Here is a 21984-nt window from a genome sequence, read left to right as displayed (position 1 = left end):
AATCCCGTACTAAAGGTGGGGTTAGCCCACTTTGCAAAAATGCTGTGTAAAAGGAAAGTGGGCTAAGCTTAACCCCGTACTATAGGTGGGGCTAAATTGCCATTTAGCCCCACCTATAGTACGGGGTTAAGGAAATTTTAGCCTGTGTAAAAAGGGTATTAGATGTAGATATCTGTGCAATCTGGGGCCCATTTCATGAAAGTTGTCAGCACTGGTAAATTGTCATTATCTAACATTTACCATGGTAACAGTAAGACAACTGTGCTTCTAAGCAAATCAAAACCAAGTTGTCAGATATGACAGCCTGTTAATGAAATGCTCCCTGAGGACTAGCATTAGAAATAGATTAGACTACTTACTGGACTAGAATTGATCGGGAGACCGGTTCTTGGATGGAACACATATGGGCTGGATCCATCTAAGGATCTCCTCATGCAAGCTTTAGCACCAGATTCCTTTGGAACAACGCGGCCTATCTCCGTTTTAGCCTACACAATGGAGAAGAAAATGTAGAGTCATCCTCAGAATACTATACAATGTACATCAGTATATCATAGATGTCATTTGAATATCATATCAGTATTAAAAAAAAGAAGATGATTAATCAAAATATTTGTTGAGATTTCATTCAAGGGACTTTTACCCTGATGTTATTATGTTTTGATAAAACAAGAAAAAAAATTAGAAAAACTTTGCCAAAAATTTACCAAACAATAACTGGGTTATTCAATTTCATAGCTTTGGTATGACTGCATATCTCATGCAAGCAGCTCTCTCATAATGGTTCATGATGACAAAAGGGAAAATCAGACAAGTTTGTATGAAATCATGTGTATGATTGCACATTGAATAAATAAGTCATTTTCATTTTGTTTCAAAAGAAAATGGACAACACAGAATATCACCAAATGTAGGAAAACTGCTTGCATGTGATTTAATAAAATCAAAACTTTAACAAATCATAAGTCTCTTTATTAATAGATTGACATAAAAGAAAATTCCTTTACAATTTGATTCTCTCATTTCTCTGACTATATTAAAATCAAATTGACATGACTTCACTTCCCCTTTGATGCTATTGATCTGTATTCAGGGATTTTTTTATAAGCATTATGATTTAACATATCCATGACATGTAAAGGTGATATTACTACAGAAAGGAGTGTTGAATTTAAAGTATTTGTCATCACTTTTGCCAAAATTTGCATGAAGTTAAGAATCAACAATGACTATTTCTTTCTAGACTGAAAAATTATCAATATTTCAATGTCCATGTGATGAGAAGAAAAAGAAATCAAACCTCTTCAACTTGATGAGTTTTGCTGAGTACATTCCTGAGTAGAGACTTTCCCTTGTCTGGTGGGGGAAACTGAAAAGCACTTTCAGAGTTCTCTTTCTCTTCCTTCACTGGAGGCACAACCCCGTTACTGCTGAACGGAGCAGAAATATTTGGCTTGAAATCATCTGCCCACCCTGTGCCACACGCTCTTGAGCGCATCGCCCTCCTCGGTGAAGCCATGGGCGAAGAAGAAGGGGAAGACTTGACGGAGTTGGAGTCCTGGAGAGCTTTGTTCTTAAAGATGGCAGCATTGAAACGCTGACTTTCACTGCCATCACTCTGTATTGCACTTTGGTTTGTCAGGGTCTCACAGCTGGCACTCCTGCCCGACTCAAAACCATCCTGGGAGTTCCCGCTCACATGTCGCCTGCGCGCTGCACACTCCTCCACTGATACTCTAGCACCGTCGCTGGGGATATAGCACAGATCAGCATTGGGCTGGTGGCATATCTCATTGCAGAGGGAGACCAAAGAGTTTGAAGAGCCATGCAGGTGTGAGTAGGTGCATGAATCTAAGCTGGTATTGGATGATGTCATATGCATACTTCTTTCAAGATGAGATCGATACTGATATTTTGAATCAAAATCAAACAAACCTTGATCTTGAGAGTCTGCATGTTCATCATACATATCGTTCGATCCTTCCTCTGTTTCACATTTCAAACCCTCCTCTTTGTATACGCATAAGTCTTCTAAATATTGCCTTTCCTTCTTTTCTGATTGGAGTATTTCATTCTCCTCCCACTCTGAAGTGAAGACATCAGAGACGTCAGACGATGGTCCTGCAGTAAAAACGATTCCTTGATCACTATCTGTTGAACATATAGAAGTGCTTCGTGATTCAGTGCTATCTATTTCTGGAGTGCAATACACATTGCAAGGTGTAGCTGGTATGTGATGTAATTTCAGTGATGACAAACCTTCCTCTAGTTCTACCAGCTTCTCATGGTATTTCATATCCTCTGCTTCCTTAACATTTTCACACACTATATCATGAATTCTGTCTGCCGTATTCAGGTTCTTAACATCTAACAATGATGTGAGAGGAGTGAAGATATCTTCTATACTCCCTGACCTTGTACTTTGGGACAACTCGGGCACCTTCTCAGCCTCTCCCGGCAGTTGGCTGTACTCTGTCCTGTATGCACTTGGAAAAGTCCTGATCAATTTAGGACTGTCTCTCAACTTATTGCTGTTCCTCATTTGAGCTTTTTTCTGCTGTATTGCCTCAAACCCCCACTCCTGCTCCAGTGATCCCCTCCTTGAATCACTCTCACCAACACCTGGAAATTGTCTGTGCACGTTAGGCTTTTCACTCTCACCATGAAGCTCCCGGGTTTGTCTTCTCTGCCTGTCATACGATTCACTTCTTTCCTGCAAACCATACGCTTTGTCATGCCTGTCCTGTGGAGGACCACTCGGCTGTGTGCCACAAAAGTAGTTTGGACTGCCATGTTCCTCACTGCTTCTATGTTTATGACTTGTCTCACATTCATTGAAAATCTTTGTCTTTTTGAAGTTCCTTTTGTTGTGGATCGGAAGAAAGCAGGTAGGCTGAGGGATACTTTGTTGCCGTGGTAATGATGCTACACTCACTTGGAGACTGCTTGTTTTTGAGATGTTGAGGAATGGGAAGGTGTGAAGCTCAGGTTGAACCTTGGTGTTTTCTGCAAACGATTCCCCATGAGCACAAACTCTGTCAAAGATAACAACAGTTAAAAGTGGTTATCAGCTATGTTTTCCAGTTGTAAAATATATCACATTTATCCTCCTGAAAGGGGGAGGGGCACAGCATCCATGTCTTGTCCTGACTAAGGACCTTACATTTCTCAGGGAAGACATCATCAAAGCAGATTATTCCATAAAGAAGTTTCCCACATGAAACCATGGGGGACATAAACATGGGAAACCTGTGCATTATACAATGAAACAATGATTAATCAAGGTTTGATGCACAGATTTAGTAAATGTCCTCAAACATGGCTGCTTATGTGATGTACACGAGTGTTATATATTCAAGGCATGTATCAGCACAAAGCAAATATATATTGTGCAAAAAGAACCAATAACAAGTACGATGCCTTTCCCAGTATGATGAAATTCCTTGAAAGTCCATGCACCATACAGGATCTGCAGGGCAATTATACTGTACAAAGCCCTGATATATAAATTTTCTATATCATTATCTTACATTCACAGGTCCATTAATGAAAATATCATTATCACATTTAAAAACAGCTTTGGAATTACCATTATATTTCTTATGAACAAAGATACACTGACACAAAGGGGTTGCAGAAATATTAAGAGTGTTTGATAAAGCTAATTTTCTTCTTTTCTTGTGTAAGTTTAATCGAAAAATTTCTTAAATGTGCAAATATGTGATTCAGAAAATGGAATTAGCAATATTAGACATTTTATATTAGAAATTAAATTAGCAGAATTGTTTGGGGAAAGATTGTCTGAAATATCTGAAAAAAAAATTGCAATTGATTAGATTCTTGGAATGATTAAGTCATGGAATTTCAGGATGATGTTTCCCTTTAAATGCAGTGCGCCTTATCACAAATGACACAACCCGTAATCAATTAACTCTCATCTACTGCATGCATTGGAAAATTAAACAGCTATTACACTTCATGATGAAAAGCACTCCTTTGAATTCATTCATTTGGAGACAATTCAAGTATTAAACCACAATTGGTTAAATTGAATAGTTGACAATTTGATATGACAACCACACATTCAATTAGGCATGAAGAGAGATTTTTGTGATACTTCCCATGACTAATACACACTTTACATACAATGTCACATGTTAGGGATCTGTCTGACACAATTCACGGAGTCACGTTTCCCAAGTTCAAAAAAGGTCAATCTAAAAATGACTTTTGAATTGGATGAAGTTACTGTACAAAGTTGACAACTGCATTGATTTGAAAAATGTACATGGATGCCTTCTTTTTTGGGTATCTGTGAATATGTCTTACACTTTGAAGAGGGGACACAGAAAGGGGGGGGGGGAGAATTGCAACATATGCTGATAAATCATTCTACTTTTCACACTGCAAATTGTTATGAGTGTATCCCTACATGAATTCTATCAAGCTATATTAAGATCATTTGATTTAGAAATTATGTGAATACCTCTACGCAATCATAGTATTATATGTAAATCACGCTCTCTAGATCATTCAATGTAGCCTATTATCATCATGATTAAAAATGAGGCCCACCTTTAATGCCATTAGCTTGAATGTAAAGGTGCTCAATGACAGAATGAGTTCAGGTTTATGGAGGAATCTAATCAGGCAAGCTAAATACAGAATGGGGCAGGCCAGCTGGGCATAGTAGTATGTGTGCGAAAGTCAACACTGCTTTGCTATTGGTATACGTTCAGCTTCCTTCGTGCAGAAGCACTTAACTTGCTGTCAACGCCAGGGAAATTGAGATTAGGCGATTAAAGGGGTAGATTAGAATCCAAGTCACCCCATCAGTCAAGGCATGTTGGATGATTAAGTAGGAAGATATGAAGAAGATACATGTACTGTATATTGTCAGGATTTAGATAGTGAAGATAGCCTGTGAAATAGAGAGCTTCCCCAGTTTCCTGCCAAGTCAATGGTTCAAGCACAGGGCAAAGTCACATATCGTACATTAAAAATATATTCAGACACTGTAACATTTGAATAGTTTGAACTTAGTATTACAATATACATGTAGGATGCTAGATTTAATAACTATTTGTTTTGACGTTATACATGTAGTTCTACCCCTATACATCATAGGTTTCATGTAAAGACTTTCAGTCTTTATGTCCAAAGCAATCATTTGTACATGGTACAACTGTTAATGTATATTCAGGTTTCTATTATTCCTAAATCTATTGTATTAAATTGAAATTGAAAATGCCATACTTTATTGTTTCCTTTGCTTTTGAGTGAACACATTTCATCCACACACACTGTTTCAATTTCAATTCTATGAGTAAGATATGTCAGTACAGGAGGATACAAAAATAGCATAAATTTATCTTTCTTTTTCAATCTGAATGTAATTTTGTATTGTCCATAAATGCCCAAATAAGCATAATTTACAAAGTAACAAAGGCTTGATTACTCTATTGTTTGATATTTAAGATCAACAGGATATAATTCAGTCATTTGAAAATGATTCAAAACCACAGAATGGAGTATATTTCAATCAGATTTAACTGGGGGGGGGGGGGGAGCACGGACACAGCTTCATTTCATGGAAAAAAACAATTATGTGGTCAATGGTGAATACAAACAAACAAAAGTTGCTATTAATCCCAATCATTACTGCCAATAACATGTTTTTCTCTCTGCAATTTTACCTACATGTAGGAGGAGAAAAAGAGAACAAAATGATGTGCTAAGAGCTAAAAGGGTGATAACTCGTCTTTGATCGAATGTCAAAGCCCTACTGGCTCTCAGCAAGTGATATAATGCTCCAAGCCTGAGGATATAATGCATCCCACCAGGTATTGAGACGTATTCTTTGACAATGTGAAATTTTCTGCTCAAATGGAAAATGACTCACGGGATATGCTTTCAATGACACTTTCAAATTAGCTAAAAAGCTTTCCAATGCCCTTCCAAATCAAATACATTACTTTATGCACCAAAGCAATTCACATTTCAATGAATACTGACTACGTTGCAGTAGTTACATTTTCACAAATTTGCCAAATTAAACAAATACTCCCCCCCCCCAAAAAAAAAATACATAATACATTAAACAAAAATTCAATATAATTCTATATAGTAAAATGGAGACCAATGAAAGTGACCTTGAATGAGACAACAATAATAAGGAAGATTAAAAAGTATAATGAAAGCAGGGGGTGGGGGGGTCAACAAGCTAGCTCCATCACTGAGAGTGAGCGTACTTTGTAACCCAATTCCTACGGGAGATTCCATGCCCTTACAAATGTTGTTTTGACTGTCTAGCTTTAATCAGAATCCCATCGGCTTGACCGGGAAGAAATGCAGAAATAGTTTGAGCTGCATCGTGCATTACCTCAAACAAGATTGTTTACTTCTCATTTTGCAGACACCTTCCAAGGCAAAATGAGCAATTACTGCTCACAGTAGCAGTTGAAAACATTGTTATCACTTAATACATTTCTATAGTTTTTAACTTTTTATAGTTCAATGTTTTTCTTATATCTCTTTACTAGTTAGATTTTGGTTTTTATGGACAAATCCTTGTTAATTATTGAATCAGAAAATGGTCTAAATTCTAGGCCTACCATGGCTGAATGGAATGTATGAAGAGTCATTTTTGAAAAAATTATTTTCCTTTCCATATTCATATCATTTTGTTATTATTATTGCGACTGTTATGACCTTGATTCATCTTTATTTGTATTAATGATAAGTAAATATTGAGATTATGTCTATGATTGTAAAGCCAATAAAAATATATGAAAAAAGAAAGAACTCATGAGAAAACTAGACTTGTGCCTGCAGACTAGCAGATTGTCAACTATCAACTATCAACAACAAAAGAATAAACTGAAATATTCAGTATTATACATGTAGCTTGCATGCGTGAATTAACACACACTACAATGCCATTCATCACAAACTAATTCATCCTCACACAAATTACACATAGGTATGGTTATATGACAAGATCTTGTCAAAAAAAACATTTTGCCCATCAAAAAACTTCCTATTCCGTAGTAGTGTTTTGCTTGATTTCTCCCTTTAACCCATAAGTGCCCTCCAGGAAGTCAAACAATCATTTTCCCCTCAACAATTTCTTCAATAAGCATGTGCATTATTGATTGCAAAAATATTCATTTTCCTTTAGGTGTGGGAAAACGTGGTTTTTATAATAAAAATATTGGTGAAGGTTGTTAAAAATCTGTCAGGGAATAACAGAATTAAGTTTTTTTTAGAATTATGATTTTGTGACTTTACAGATGAGCAGCTCTTCCATACCGTCATGTAATCCCCTAAATTTTTTAAAATTATATTTTTTTTGCGTTGGAAATACATATATCATCAGAAACATCATTTCATACCCCTTTCTATAAAGAAAAGTTACTTATTCATCAGGTGGGTGTTTCATGAAGCTGTTCGTAAGTTAAGAGCGACTTAAAGAACGACTGGTGATCCTTTCTTGTGGTAAATGATATATTCATTGGCGATGGTTAAGCGCGTAAGAAAGGATCACCAGTCGTTCTTAAAGTCGCTCTTAAATTACGAACAGCTTTATGAAACGGCCCCCTAGTTCCATTAACAAAAAAATAATTTATGGAATTCATATTACATGATTTACAACATGTATGGAGGGGCTGCTTGCAAAACGTAACAAATTACAGTACAAATTTCTATAAAAACAATCACAACTCTCTAATTCTTTACAGGACTCTCAAACCTTCAATATTTCCTCTATAAATGTTTCTGCTTTTCATGAAAAAGAACTTTTCATCAGGGTGAACTTGCCCTTTTAGTTTAGAGCAAAGCATGTTTGTTTAAAAATAAAAATCTATTCTTAATACCGGAATTGATTGCATCTATGCTACACGGCCAAAATATAAGGCCGATTGATCCGTTTGCATAAAAAAAGATTAAAAAGACCACTCCTTTAAAAATGTGAGCATAGTTTGATACCATTACATGGTTCATATTTGCTATGACAACACTCTCTACTTTCTATTAAGAAACAATTATTATTTATGAATCATCATCCTGTGTCAATGATCATAATACACAAACATGACTGAAGAGGAATTATCTACACCTACAGTAGATATTAAAAGTCCATCCTCATCAGTCTGAGTTTTGATTTGAATTCATCTTAAGTTTCAGATATGCCAACCTTCGTATAAAAAAATATTCTGAGAAGGAAAAAAGTGTTGTTTGACAAAACAAGAATTCTTAAATTTCTTGTAATAATCACCAGCCTGTAGCTGTCAGATGACACATGAAAAAGATGCGGTATGAGGCTAGAGCGATCTACGCCTCTGGTTATTGTAATCTAAAGGATCATGCAGGCCTGAAACTGAGCATAGGCGTTGCAGCTCTATTTATGCAAAGATCATGCTAATAAATATCTGTGATACATTAAGTACACCATGATCAATTTTTTTTACCTAATTCAGAGCAAAAAGGAACAAATATGCAAAAACAGGAATGGTTGGCATCTCTGCATACATGCAACCCTTCGTAATGAGTGAACTCATTGATGATTGTTCAGCAGACAAAAGTTGAAGGTTTGGCTTTGCAATTTTGGGGGTTGGCATATACTGTATATATGCAGCTACATGTAATAATCTACCGTAGGTAAAAATTAACTGAATCACAATTATTTCATGAGGATATGTCACAACGAATTGAGAGAAATGTTCATAGAGTTGATAATACATGTAATACCACAGTGTTCACCTACATGTAAATTTTGATTTAACACAGACACAAACAGTCTGTGCAACTGACTTGTACTGATCTTGAGGAAGGTTCCAAAAAAAAAATATTGGTCATGTATTAACCTGGGATACAAATAACAATACCTACCTACAATTGCATTGCCTTTTTAAATTGCATACAGGTATGCCTACGAGAATACGATGTTCATCTCCTATCTTATAGAATGGAATAATATGATTTAAGTATATCTAATCATATCACGGATGAATGCCACACATCCACTCTACTGAGCTATGACGTCATTTGAAATCTGCATAACAATATTGACCATATTGTTTGACTGTGTAGTACATGTAGTATGGACCATCTGTATGCTCATTGCTACATATAAATAGACAATTTTCACAATAGGGAGCAAATTAATCTTCTTTCAATCTTTACTTGATGGCTAAAATATCTCTTTCCAAGCTACTTAAATGCCATCAATATAGGATCACAGCTGATACTCCACAAGATTTTATAATGACCTTTGAAACCTTGCAAACAACATCTAATAATATTTTAATGATATGAATTTTAAAACACATATGGTAAATAAATGTACACGTAGACAGAGGGTCATGTTGAGGAAAATTCATAATAAATGGCAATGGCTTCTCTTTAGCTCTAACTTTCTACATCTTTATTGGAAGGTGGGTGGTTTATCTGATTGTAAATTATCAACTAATTTGGAACACGTCTTGCTTAATTCATCATGTTGGAGCTTCTATTCTCCAAAGTGTAAAATCAACAATTTATATAAAAATCAGAAAAGGAAATCTGGTATTAGACAATATCAAATTTCGTTTTAAGAATCAGTAGGGAGGAAAGAAGAAAATAATATTTCCACTCACAAAGCACTGAATGTGATGTTTCTACCATATGTTGATGTCTCCATTCTACATTTTGCACCCATGATTTCAAATCATGCATCCCTTTGGCAAAATTTCAGATGAATTCTTGCCAAGGGCGTGTTTTTATTTCTCATAAAAGATACACTTACTGCCCTTTGAGTTTTGTTTTAATTTACAAAAGGCATACAGCTATTACATATGAACCAGAAAAAAAAGTTGAGATACATGTAGATGTTGGAAATCAAATCATATAAATTACTCTCTGAGTACAAACAATCATGATTCACTATACGATTTTGTGTATTAAACACTTTTAGAATATCTGATCAACCCCTTTAAGCAAGTCATCATGCCTCACCTGTACACTATATTTGCAGGCGCTCTCCCTTGAGTACTACAAAGCCAAGCACCGAGCTGAGAAAAATGAAGAAAAGATCTCACAGCTTGCATTAACACATGGAAATGGCTGTAGCCGTCAGGGAATCTGTAAGGAAACCGAGATAAATGAAATGGAAAATAGCACATCATGTTCTTCGATCATATTTCACTCCTTTCGCAGGTTAAAAAGAGTGTGGCTAAAGGCCATGATATAAATTGCAATATTTAACCTTTAATGTTTATAGATAATGGCAAATTTGTATTCACTGTGAATTTTCAATTGAATTAAAGAGACTCAAAGAAAACATTGAACAGGCATATTTTTGGGAAACTAATCTTTTATACATTTGCTCAAGCTATAAGGAAATTTAGAAGGAAAAATGGGAATTACAATTTTGCAACTTCCCACTTGTTTGTAAAACACAAAATGAAAATATGAATGATAATTACACTCTAACGCTGATGTATTTGAATTAAAATGATACCCATTACAAAAGGACTGCACACGAAAAAGTACAATGTTTTTTATTCCAATCCCCACCGAAATTCAATTTATCTTCCTAATGCCCTTAATAATAGAGACCTTTTCATTAACAGTTATCTACATGTATATGCCTTGCATAATTGACATAATAAAAATGAAAAATAGAATAATACATCAGCTAAATTTCTTTGAGTAAGACTTGAGTTTCAAAGATTCATTCTTGATTTTTCAACCACTTTTAAAAAACATTTCTTTTTTCTGAACATCAATTTTAGAATACTACAGTAATATTGTACTTTGCCAAAATTTAAAAATCTTATTAATTATGGAATTGCACAGCAGTTTTAAGTAAATTGAGGTGAATTTTGTTTAATTGAGTTTCAAAAGTAAAATCAATACTAAAATCACCTCTGTTTCATTTGAGTATCTATAACAACTATGTAGACCTATCTCAGTGACAGAGACTTACCAGTGTTTCAACCAAGTCTTCTAACATGACCAAATATACGGGACCTACCTCTTTGGTAGGATTTGAATAATCCACTGTTCCAGGACCACATATTCCTGTAGTCCTGGAACCTGTTCCTTGCCCCCTTCTGCAGATGCCCCCACCTCGATGCGGTTCTGGGTACCATAGCAACAGTCTGGATAGAGCAGGACCTCAACAGAGACGGGAATATCATTGCGACACAAGAAACTGATGTATGCAGCGACGGATGCAATCTGACCACACTGGAAAACAGTTATAACAAAGGACAAATATCAAATTAGGTAAAATACAAAGGGGCTCAGAGCAATTCATCCCCAAAATATAAAACAACAATCCTTATAAATTGTAAAAGAGCCTCTGTTTGGTCGCACTATTCGGAATGAAATAGGAAGACACATTACCGAAAATTACTTTATTGCAATTCAAATGCAGAATAACTATGGAAAGAAAGATAAATTGCTGGTATATATCACTCTTTATATTAAAAAAGAAGCATGAAGTATCTAGGTGTAATCCATTATTGGTATGAGAGAAGTGCAATAGGGAGGATGATGTTTAAGAGGTTTATATTTTACATATATGTACAATGTAGGCTACATAAGAGCAGAATTCTTGTACTTTCTAATCATTTTATAACTTATTGTACAATTACTTGTTTTTCCTAGAGATTAAATTCCTGCTATAAATAAAAGTTATTCCCATACATGCTGCAGGCCTATATTGTGATTTATCATGTGTACAAAAATGTACACGAAATTGATGGTACATGTAATCCAAATTCTAATGTATTTCATGACCTTCAAAGTAGGATTATCAAATCTAAATATGACGAGGCATTTTCACACCCACTTAATTTTTTCCATGCCAACAAAACCACAAAAATAATATCTTGTACTGTATTGTATGTAAACAATTCTGAATTCATATGCCTGAAAGCAAACAAAAAACATTTTCTTCATGATCGTGTTTGGAATTCTGAACCACACATACAGGCTGAACGTGTGAATCGACATTTGAATGCAAACCGTACATGTGTCTTTGCATTATTATCTTTGTTAAGGGACTGGTGATACAGAATAGTCAATAATCGTGGATTCAAAGAAATATTGCGGACAGAATGAATAAAAATGATTCTCAAGATGTCCTTGATTATGCAAGAGTATTATAATAGAAACAAGTATAATGTAGATTTTATTAACATTCAATCAATCAAATATGTGACATGTATATCAATATTTCATTTTTTATGAGCCCAACATCCATTAATGCATAATCACTATGTCACTCTTCTGCTCTCCAAATACATGTACTACATGTACTATTAATTTCTTTTCTTTAAGGGATTGATGAAAACATTTCAATTTTAAATGTAACAGTGAATGTTTGAATGCTTCAATAGAAGAAAGTGGAAATCATTTGTTTCACCTTTTCAGGCAAAGTCAAAATCAACTTCTTCTATAATAATGTATGTTATCTTTCTCAAAATAATAATGGTGCAGATTTATTAGTGCAGTGCATTTGTATGTTTGTATAGTACTGTAGGTCCATTGTTTTATACAACTTCATGTATCCTGTAAAAAAAACCTCTTGTAATATAAATGTAGTATTAAAATATTTGACTTAAGATGTTGGGTTAGATTCTATATTTGATAGTAAAAATAATATAGAATGGTATATCCAAGACAAAAAAATACTGGCATAGCGACACAAAGAAAGAAAGTAAGATACATGAGAAAATACAGCATACATGTAGTGTGTAGGTCTGTAGGAGATGCTACGTGTATGGCAAAATTGGTCATTCAGGGTGAGCCTCAAATGGCTTGATGTCTCTCAATTTCTTCTTGAGGGCAAATTAATTGAATCTATACAGCTCTAGTCACTGAGAAAACTGAGAGGAGCGAGAGCAATTCTTTATGATCTTACGAGCAGACAAATCATTCTCAATAGTCTCCCATTAGTCAATTCTCTGAAGGGAAATTATACGTGGAGGCCTACTTGTTTTGTAACACTAGAAATGAAGCTTGACTTGAAGAATTAAACATTTTATTTGAAGTCGATCTTGATCTTGTATATTTTCATGTAGTTTTTCTTAACAAAATTAGGACTAATTCAGAATGCAGTGTACAGAGATTTACTTTTATTTGTATTCTTACATATTATTTGGTTACACAATTTCACAAGGACTCCTGCTCACGCTGTCTTGCAGACAAAAGAAATTAAAACTAGATCTGTGTGTAACCGAAACACAGAGCCATGTATACAGAGACAATGCTGATGAAGATGTCAGATGATGATGATAATGATGATGATGATGACTATGATGATGATGGAGGTGATGATGATGATGATGATATTAGTGGTGGTGGTGATGACGATGATTATTATTATAAAGGTGGCGGTGGTGGTGGTGATGACGATGATAGTGATGATGGTGATGGTGATGACGATGATGGTGATGACAATGATGATGATGATAATGACAATGATGATGATAACAATATGATAATGGTGGTGGTGGTGGTGATGATAATGGTAATAGTGATGATTGATTATGATTATTACTCAACACCAAGCCACCTAAAAATACAAACATATGAGCATTCTTCCTTGACCTTTCTTTTCAATCAATCAATGTATGGAAGGAAATAAAATAATCCAATCTGCTACTGTCTGAAATGATTTTTAAAATGACAGATACCAGGCAATCAATAATGTAGGCATCTGTCTATTTGTTAATCTCATTTAAATATTCCCTACAAGAAACCTGATATTTTTATGTGCACATTCTTACCATCCCGAGAATTTTTTTGCTGTAGGTAAAGTGTATACTTTCCATACTCTAAATGAGCTTTGTGTGTGTTATGCTTCCTTTTTTCAGTCCAGAATCGTAAACTTACAAAAACATGAGTTTCAAAACAATGTTTGATTAGAGTCAGGGTTTCTGGGGAAGTACAAACAGGACCAAGATCATAAACGTATTTAAGCGACATCAAATGGTACATGCTTCCGGTGAGAGGACACCAAAATACAGGCTAAGTTTGAATTCGGAGTCTGCAGGTCAATGGTCGAAGGTCACAGCTCATTGAATATGCGAATTGGTTTACGCGCAATAACTCAAAAAGTATTTAACGGATTTGAAAATATTTGGGTGTGTAGGTAGATGACACCAAAATACAGGCTAAGTTCGACTTTAGAGTCCGCAGGTCAAAGGTCACAGCTCATTATATATGCAAGTTGGTTCAAAGATCTCAATTTGTTCATTATGTATGCATATTGGTTTCTGCACGATATATATTAAGTTCAATCATATTGAATGAATTTCTGATCACGTTAAGCGGGGGCATCTTTGTCCTTTTGACATGTCAAATTTCTCGTTTTTTAATCCCTCAACAATTCCGTGAAGGTAACTCCCTGTTAGAACCATGCGACTGTATTTGCCCGCGGATTTTTATTTCACCAGAATCATGAACTTTACCAAATGATGTCATTCAAACACGTTTACGATCGTGGTCCTGTTTATACTTCACCAGAAACCCTGATTCTGGTCAAACAACATTTTGAAACGTACCTTTTGTGGGTTTATGATCAGCATTCTGAAACATCGTTTAAATGAAAGTAAACATGGACGCAACCGTGTTTTGGACTAATCATGTGTGAAAACTCTGATTCTGGCCTGAAAAGTGGAAGCATAAACACATCCTTAGTGGTAAAATTGTTTCAAGTATATAGCACAAAAACACAAAATTCTATGGATACCTTGGATAGATATTACCTACAAGCAGACAGAAAGACAAATCTTCCATAGAAAATCACAAATCTTATTATGAGGCAAACTAACAAACTACATTCATGAATTTACAAACCTATTTAAACCACATGATTTGAAAAAAGAACAAATGTTACAATGAAATCCTTATACTAATAAAAGGTGCAAATCAAGTACTAGTAGGCCTATTCACTGCAGCTTCATTTTTTTTGTTAAACAATACATTTTGTGAAAGTACATTATCCTGAAAATCAAAAAACAAACATTCCAGAAACCATATGTTTAAATTTCAAGCAGTCTTCCCATTGCTATGGCAATTCAGTGTACGCAATGTCTTTGTTTTGCACTGTAGTATAAATAGAGGAAATTTGTCTGGATATTAGAATTACATCAGAAGACAGAGCAAGTCTATAAAATGTATCATAAAAATAGCTACCCTGGACACATTCTGGCTAAATTCAATTGCTGAAGAATATTACGCTGCTGGCTGTACAATATGTACATTTTGCCAATAAATGAAAAAGCGGACAAAATTATCCACCGTTTATAGAGCGTATACAGTATGTAGGTCAAAGTATTCTAACAGCAATATTTTGACTTATATAATTGTCACTCACTTACTTTGTTTAGAGGATGTTTATTACATAATGAACTTCATTTATTTAAAAAGGGCTTTAGGTAATTACATGTAGATAAGCATTTTTCAAGGGAGAGTTGTCTGGGGAAATACATTGTACCTCAGTAAGGTTTTGACTACACTGTGTTATGATATCATTGTTGCTATTAAATGTTGTTTTTATTTTAATTTTAAGGCGCATACCATTCAGTTGTAAATGGCTTATCACAAAAAATAGTATTTCATTTACATGTACAATTTGAATTAATCTTCTTTTCTTGCAAAGTGATAATGGAAAATAAAGTATTGGATAACCTGGAAAGTTTTACATGTAAATGAATGGAGTGAAATGACTGCCTTAGCCTTTACAGATGTTGGTTTTGCTCTCGCAAAGAATGTGATCATAATTTCCCTCACTTGAAAGCATTTCGGTCAGCTTTTTTTATGTTGTGAACATGTACAGTATGCACATTGATTGTGAGCTAAGTAACAGGTCAAGTCATGTACATGTAAATGTAGATGACTTGTGATCATGATGGAAGTATATTTGTGCGATCTTATTAACTTCCCCCACACCCCCCCCCCTCAAAAAAAAAATAATAAAGAAAAATAAACTCAACTGAAAAGTACAAATACATGTACAATGCCTGGAATAGACTCCTGGATAATTTTGTTTGCAGGTCATCAAGATGTGGTCCACAAACTCAAAATGTATCTAAATTTAGGCCTATACCATTTATCTACTTTATTAATCAAATTTTGGTATACCATTGCTGTAACCTATTTTATCATTATGAATTTATACTTCCTCTTGAAATACAGTATAACCAGTTTGGCTTCCTGGACTATTGCACCATATGCAAAAATAATAATAATAATAATAAATGAATAGATAAATAAATAAATATATAAATGAATGAATGTATGAATGAATAAATAAAATAAACTAATAAATAAATAAATAAAATAGGGGGGGCATTCACACAGTGTATTTACTGAAATTATAACACAGATTCAAACAAAAATATCATGCAGTTTTTGTATGTGGAACAATTCTTTCAATCTGGTCAACTGATTTCTATAAATAGCTGCTAAGATAAGAATTTTCTGATTGAAATCTGTGTAACACAGGTTGCCACTTCACAGATAATACATGTACACATGTTAGACACTGCATCTGACATTTCTGATCTATTCTTGGCTAAATTGAGGAAACGCATTCATAATTCTGTCACAAGCAATAATCAATCTTGCAGGCATTTATATACCAGACTCATATAAATGCACCCAATCATGAAGAGAGTATGTTCGATGGTGCTGAGATTCTTGAAAACATATGGATGGCAATTACTTTAAAAATAAAACCTTCTATATATCACCAGTTTGTACAGTAATAGGCATTGCATGTGAATAAATCAAATTTGTCTTGATTCATGATCACTCTTGACGCTTTTTACTTACAGGTAGTTTCAACTCTTAAAGGCAGTCCACTCTCTATTCTAGTCAACCTGATTTCTGTCACAAATGTTTCATTTTAATTTTTCAAAGGTGCTTTCAGACCAACTGAAAACCAAAAATACCAGGTATTATCTGATCAGATTTACCCTGACCTCCCCATATCAGAAAATACTAGTTGTATTTTCCTGTGTCAAAGCATTTAACTGATCAATATTCCTGAAAGAAAATACCCATTAAAAGCAGGCACCGGTCAAAATTAATGGGAAGGGGAGAAGACAAGTTTACAAATAGAATTTTCATCCTGAGAGGTAATAACTTCTTTAAAAGTTATTTTTTCATTGAGCTGTTGACTTTGCATGTACATGAAAAACAGTGTTTATGTTCAGTTATTCAAGAAAAAACCAGACATGGTGGCTCAGTGGTAGAGTGTCTGCCTTATGAATGTGAGGTCGTGGGGTCGATACCCGGCCAAGTCATACCAGCCTTGAAAAATGGGACCTTCTGCCTTCTTGTCAGGTGCTTGACTTTTTAAGAAAGGAGAAGGATAATAATAACAACATCATGTTCTGCAGGGACTGCTTGAAAATCAGCTTATAGTTCAAGTGGCTACTCTGGGTATAGAGTTTAATATTTATAGTAGATCAAAATCTATCGCTATATTTAAAGCTGCAAGCTGTCCTCATCAAAATGACTCATAATCAATCTTTTTTATTTTTTTAAAGAAAAAATTTATCTACATGTAAAAGATACACACATTTTCAACATTTATCTGATGCAGAATGTTAAGAAAAAGCTGACTATAATTAGTGTTTTTCCTGACATTGATCCTGAAATAATAACTTGGTGTTTGCTTGAAGAACTTCATTACATAATTTCACAGGTACCGCTTTACATCTTTTCCTGTCTCTGACTTTCATCAAAATCCCCAAGTTCCTGCAGCGGTGAGCTTACCGTTTCCTTGTCTCGCTGACAATGATGCATAGAAGTCCCTTGAGCAGGTGGACAGTGGTCACCTTCGGTCCGTCCTTTAACTGACCATTCAGGCTGCCTTCCTTCCAGGATAAGGAGGGTCAGGTCAGCGCAGAGCTGGGAGGGTAGCCACTCCCACTCCGCCCCTTCATCCAACGGGACATCTCCTCTACTTGCCCCTTTGGTCATGTAATCTGTAGGAATGAAATTTACAAGATTTAGTGAATTTCACTGTGGGGGTTACAGACTTACAGTACTCAATGGTACATTAATAATTTGTCAATTTGAATCTTGAAATCGGCATGTACATATCTCTAGATGTACTTTATTTGTAAAGGGGCTTTCAGCAAAATCATGCATTGATCTGTTTCAGAAAGGAATTCACATGAACAATTAATCATGTTTAATAATGAAAGTGAACATTTGAAAGTTGATTTTTTTTTACCACCCCAAAAACCTGCATGAGTGGGAGAGACTTGAGCATAACGAAAACTTGTAATGAAATGAATGTGTGGATGAAAAAGGGAGCAAAGGCAAAACTAAGCATTGAAGCAAATAATTTCATTGGAATGTAAATCTTTCTGTTCCTACAAAGAATACACAAGTGCCTCTATTTTAAATCCATTTATTTCCTGTTAATTAAATAGACAATTATCAAGCTAACACAGGTGTACTACAGAGAGAGCCAAGATTTGTCTACAGGTGTAAACTGTTTATATCCCCATTAAAGACGTAAAGGGAAAGTTCATCCTGATAATAAGGGGTTTATAAACCAAATGTGAAAATTTTTTGGTAAAAATTTTAATACAGGCTTCAAAGGATAACAAGTGGAATGCCTCTGGCAGTCTCGCCTGCATTACGCAATTCAATATAGCAGCAGTACTGCCTTTGAAAACAGTTAATGAATAATTATTCACAGAAGAAAACACTAATACATGTATGATAATAAAATATTATGTCCATTGACCCAAAATGACCTTTGACCATGATTATGTGGCCTACAGTGTACCTATGACATGTGCAACCAATCATTCATACTTGATTACCATTATGTTGATGTTTCATGAGCAAGATCCATAAACATTCTATTGATGATGCGAATTCAACACATACATGTACTCCCAACACGGGCAAAGTTCAATAACCTTTAAAAATGACCTTTGACCTTGGTCACGTGACCTGAAAATCGCACAGGATGTTCAAGGATACCTGATTGCTCTTATGTCCAAGTTTCATAAACAAGATCCATAAAATTTCAAAGTTATGACAATTCCTCATATACCCCTGAAATGGCCAAAGTACATTGACCCTAAGTGACCTTCAACCTTGGTCATGTGACCTGAAACTCGCACATGATATTCAGGGATACATTACTGCTCTTATGTCCAAGTTTCATGAACTAGATCCATAAACTTTAAAAGTTATGATGACAATTCCACAAATATCCCCAACATTACCAAAGTTTGTTGACCATAAATGACCTTGGTCATGTGACCCGTAACTGCACAGGATGTTCAAGGATACTTGATTGCTCTTATGTCCAAGTTTCATGAACTAGATCCATAAATTTTCAAAGTTATGACAATTCCTCTAATCCCCCCCCCCCCCCCCCCGAAATGGCAAAAGTTTGTTGACCCTAGGTGACCTTTGACCCCTTGGTCATGTGAGCTGAAACTCAGGCAGGATCTTCAGTGACACACTATTACCCTTACATGTAAATGTATGTCTAAGTTTTATGAACTACCCGAAAGTCTACATACTTTCGACGTTATGACAACATTTCAAAAACTTGGTTAAGATTTCGATATTGATTTCCCCCAACATTGTCTAAGTTCATTGACCCTATTAAAGACAGGATGTTTAGTAATACTTATGTCCAAGTTTCATGAACTAGGTCCATACACTTTCTAAGTTATGATGACATTTCAAAAACTTAAACCTTGGTTAAGATTTCAATGTTGACGCCGCTGTCGGAAAAGCGGCGCCTATAGTCTTGGTCTGCTATGCAGGCGAGACAAAAATGATCAAATATTGCTTGAATCCACAAAACTAAAAAAACTATCTATGAAAAAATGGAAATGGCACATCAGGCCGCAAGGTGGAGCACAACATAGGGAACAGAAAGAAAAACTGGCAACATTAGAGCTAAACATAAGCCTTGGTTATTTCCTGGATTTAATTCTCGAATAGGTTATGTATTTGTCACTATTTGGACAATCTACATGTATGCTGGTGGTCAATATAATACACAAATGGAATTCATGGGAAAGGTATAGAAGAAGGAAACAAAATGATTTGCTGGTCAAAGAAAAAGGTGAGGGGGAGGAAGTTGGCTTTCCAGGCTATAAAGAAAGAACAGGAAATATCACATTGAGGTTAAAGAGGAAATATTCATAGGAACTTTAGCACCTTGTCCCAATCAAAACAATAATCTTTAAAAATAAATTCAAATATAGAGTGTTTGGCATAACTAATATAACTGATATTCAAATGTTATCCTACTGAAGCAGTTATGAAATCTAATCATGACAAGTCATGTAAAATATGTAGGGCCTACATGCACGCATTTACTCAAATTTTCCAGGACTGCATTTTCAAAATGCTTAGTTTATGCTGTAAAATACATAATTATCTTTAAATATTTGCATTTTCTATAATCTGCAGGATTTGCAAGCTTTATGATAGTCTTTACTCCTCAGACCTCCTCCACTATACCAGAAATGGTGGCTCAGAGGTAGAGCACCTGCCTCATGAACTTCAGTCATGGGTTCCACCCCCAGCTGAGCTATACCAAAGACTTTCATGTAAGCCTACATGCAAGAAAATGAACCTTCTAATTTCTTTCTAAGCCCTTGGCACATTCTAATTTTCCAAACATATGTTTCCTTGCCAGATAAAAAAAAAAAAATTAAAGATTTTTTAAAAAGTTTTTTATTTTTTATTTCCAGGGGGAGGGGTGCTGCCATGGAAATAAATCACAAGACGTACAACAGTTGATTGCTGAAAATAGCACAATCCTCTGGTGAAAATTTGAGGAATAATTAATAAACAGTGATTTCCCCATAGCAAATACGAACTTAGCTACACGGCATCTTATAAATAGACTGCATGTGGATAAAAATAAATGCAACTTTCACACAGAGAAAATCCTTGTTCCTTCCCTCAATAACAGAGCAAAATGTAATGCCTGATACAAAATGTGAAGTATACAATGTAGCCTGCATAATATATGCTTACATGTTTTGTACAGCTTCATGTACCGGTAGGCCTACAAGTCATTCATCATTTCCTGTGTATGGAAAAGTAGTCCTTTTTATCATACTTTATGAAACAATAAAAAAAATTGAAGTTCAATATCATATGTTACTCTTCAATAGCAATTTATTGTGAAATTGTACGTGAAGAAAAGAGCCCCTCCCCCCAAAAAAACATTGAAAGGCACACTCACACGATCCCTCCATGTCGATCCCAGCCATAGTCAATATCTATAGAGCTTCAGTTGCAAAACAGCACTTCTCTATGAAAATAGTTTGTCAAACATCAAACCAACAGGCTTCTTTTGATAACAGGGGCATTTTCAGGTCTCAAGCTCGCAGGGAAATGGCCACTTTTGATCTAATTTAGACACAGAATGACACAATTTTGTTGAGCAGAAATTCTGCTTGCAGCGCAGAGCTCGAAGGTTTCCTTCCCTTGGTAAATACATTATTCATTAACTTTCCACAGGAACCGCCCACAGCTCTTGCATATTCATGAGTAGTTCAAGGCACTACCCATTTGAGGGCTTGACAACATGGGTGCAGGGGCATTCAAGCATTTTGATTGGAGGAAGGTTCTCCTGCTTTGCATATGACCCTGTAACCTTGCTGATCAGCTGTCTACACACATGCTGCTCTGTGTGTATATTTGTATAGTGTAACTGGGGATCAGCATGTTATTGTAATGCAGTACAGTGCTGTACCTGCATAGCAATAGTTGCTGAACATACAAGAAGCACTGCCACATATACAATATTGATCAATTATATCATATAGGCATTTAGTAGCTCAACATGTATACAGGCTATGATAAGCCTCCCTACCGGTAAATGCCAATTCGTCTATTGCCAACTCATCCACTCATCACATGGTCTACCTTCATTTGGTCTAATGCCATTCCGTCCATCAACACTTTGTACAACCATTTGGT

The 21984-nt window shown here is 35.2% G+C and overlaps 1 protein-coding gene across 2 annotated transcripts in view; it reads right to left on the bottom strand.

Moving 5' to 3' along the window:
* Positions 1–21449, bottom strand: part of LOC129257623 (atos homolog protein A-like) — a 28052-nt gene extending 6603 nt beyond the window's left edge. Inside the window, exons 1-6 of one of the 2 annotated variants that reach the window (XM_054895998.2) lie at positions 21245–21449; positions 17779–17990; positions 11015–11229; positions 9994–10119; positions 1301–3035; positions 360–488 (exon numbers count right to left, since the gene is read on the bottom strand). In XM_054895998.2, coding sequence (XP_054751973.2) covers positions 360–488; positions 1301–3035; positions 9994–10119; positions 11015–11229; positions 17779–17990; positions 21245–21272 — 2445 coding nt within the window. In that variant the 5' untranslated portion in view covers positions 21273–21449. Of the gene's footprint in view, positions 1–359; positions 489–1300; positions 3036–9993; positions 10120–10966; positions 11230–17778; positions 17991–21244 lie in introns of both variants that reach the window. The other variant, XM_064096631.1, reaches the window with a different exon arrangement.
* Between the last annotated feature and the right edge of the window lie 535 nt (positions 21450–21984).

Source organism: Lytechinus pictus, chromosome 3, assembly GCF_037042905.1.
Source record: "Lytechinus pictus isolate F3 Inbred chromosome 3, Lp3.0, whole genome shotgun sequence".
NCBI lineage: Eukaryota > Metazoa > Echinodermata > Echinoidea > Temnopleuroida > Toxopneustidae > Lytechinus > Lytechinus pictus.
Note: the sequence above shows the minus strand (reverse complement) of the source record. Positions and strands in the feature narration are given on the sequence as shown.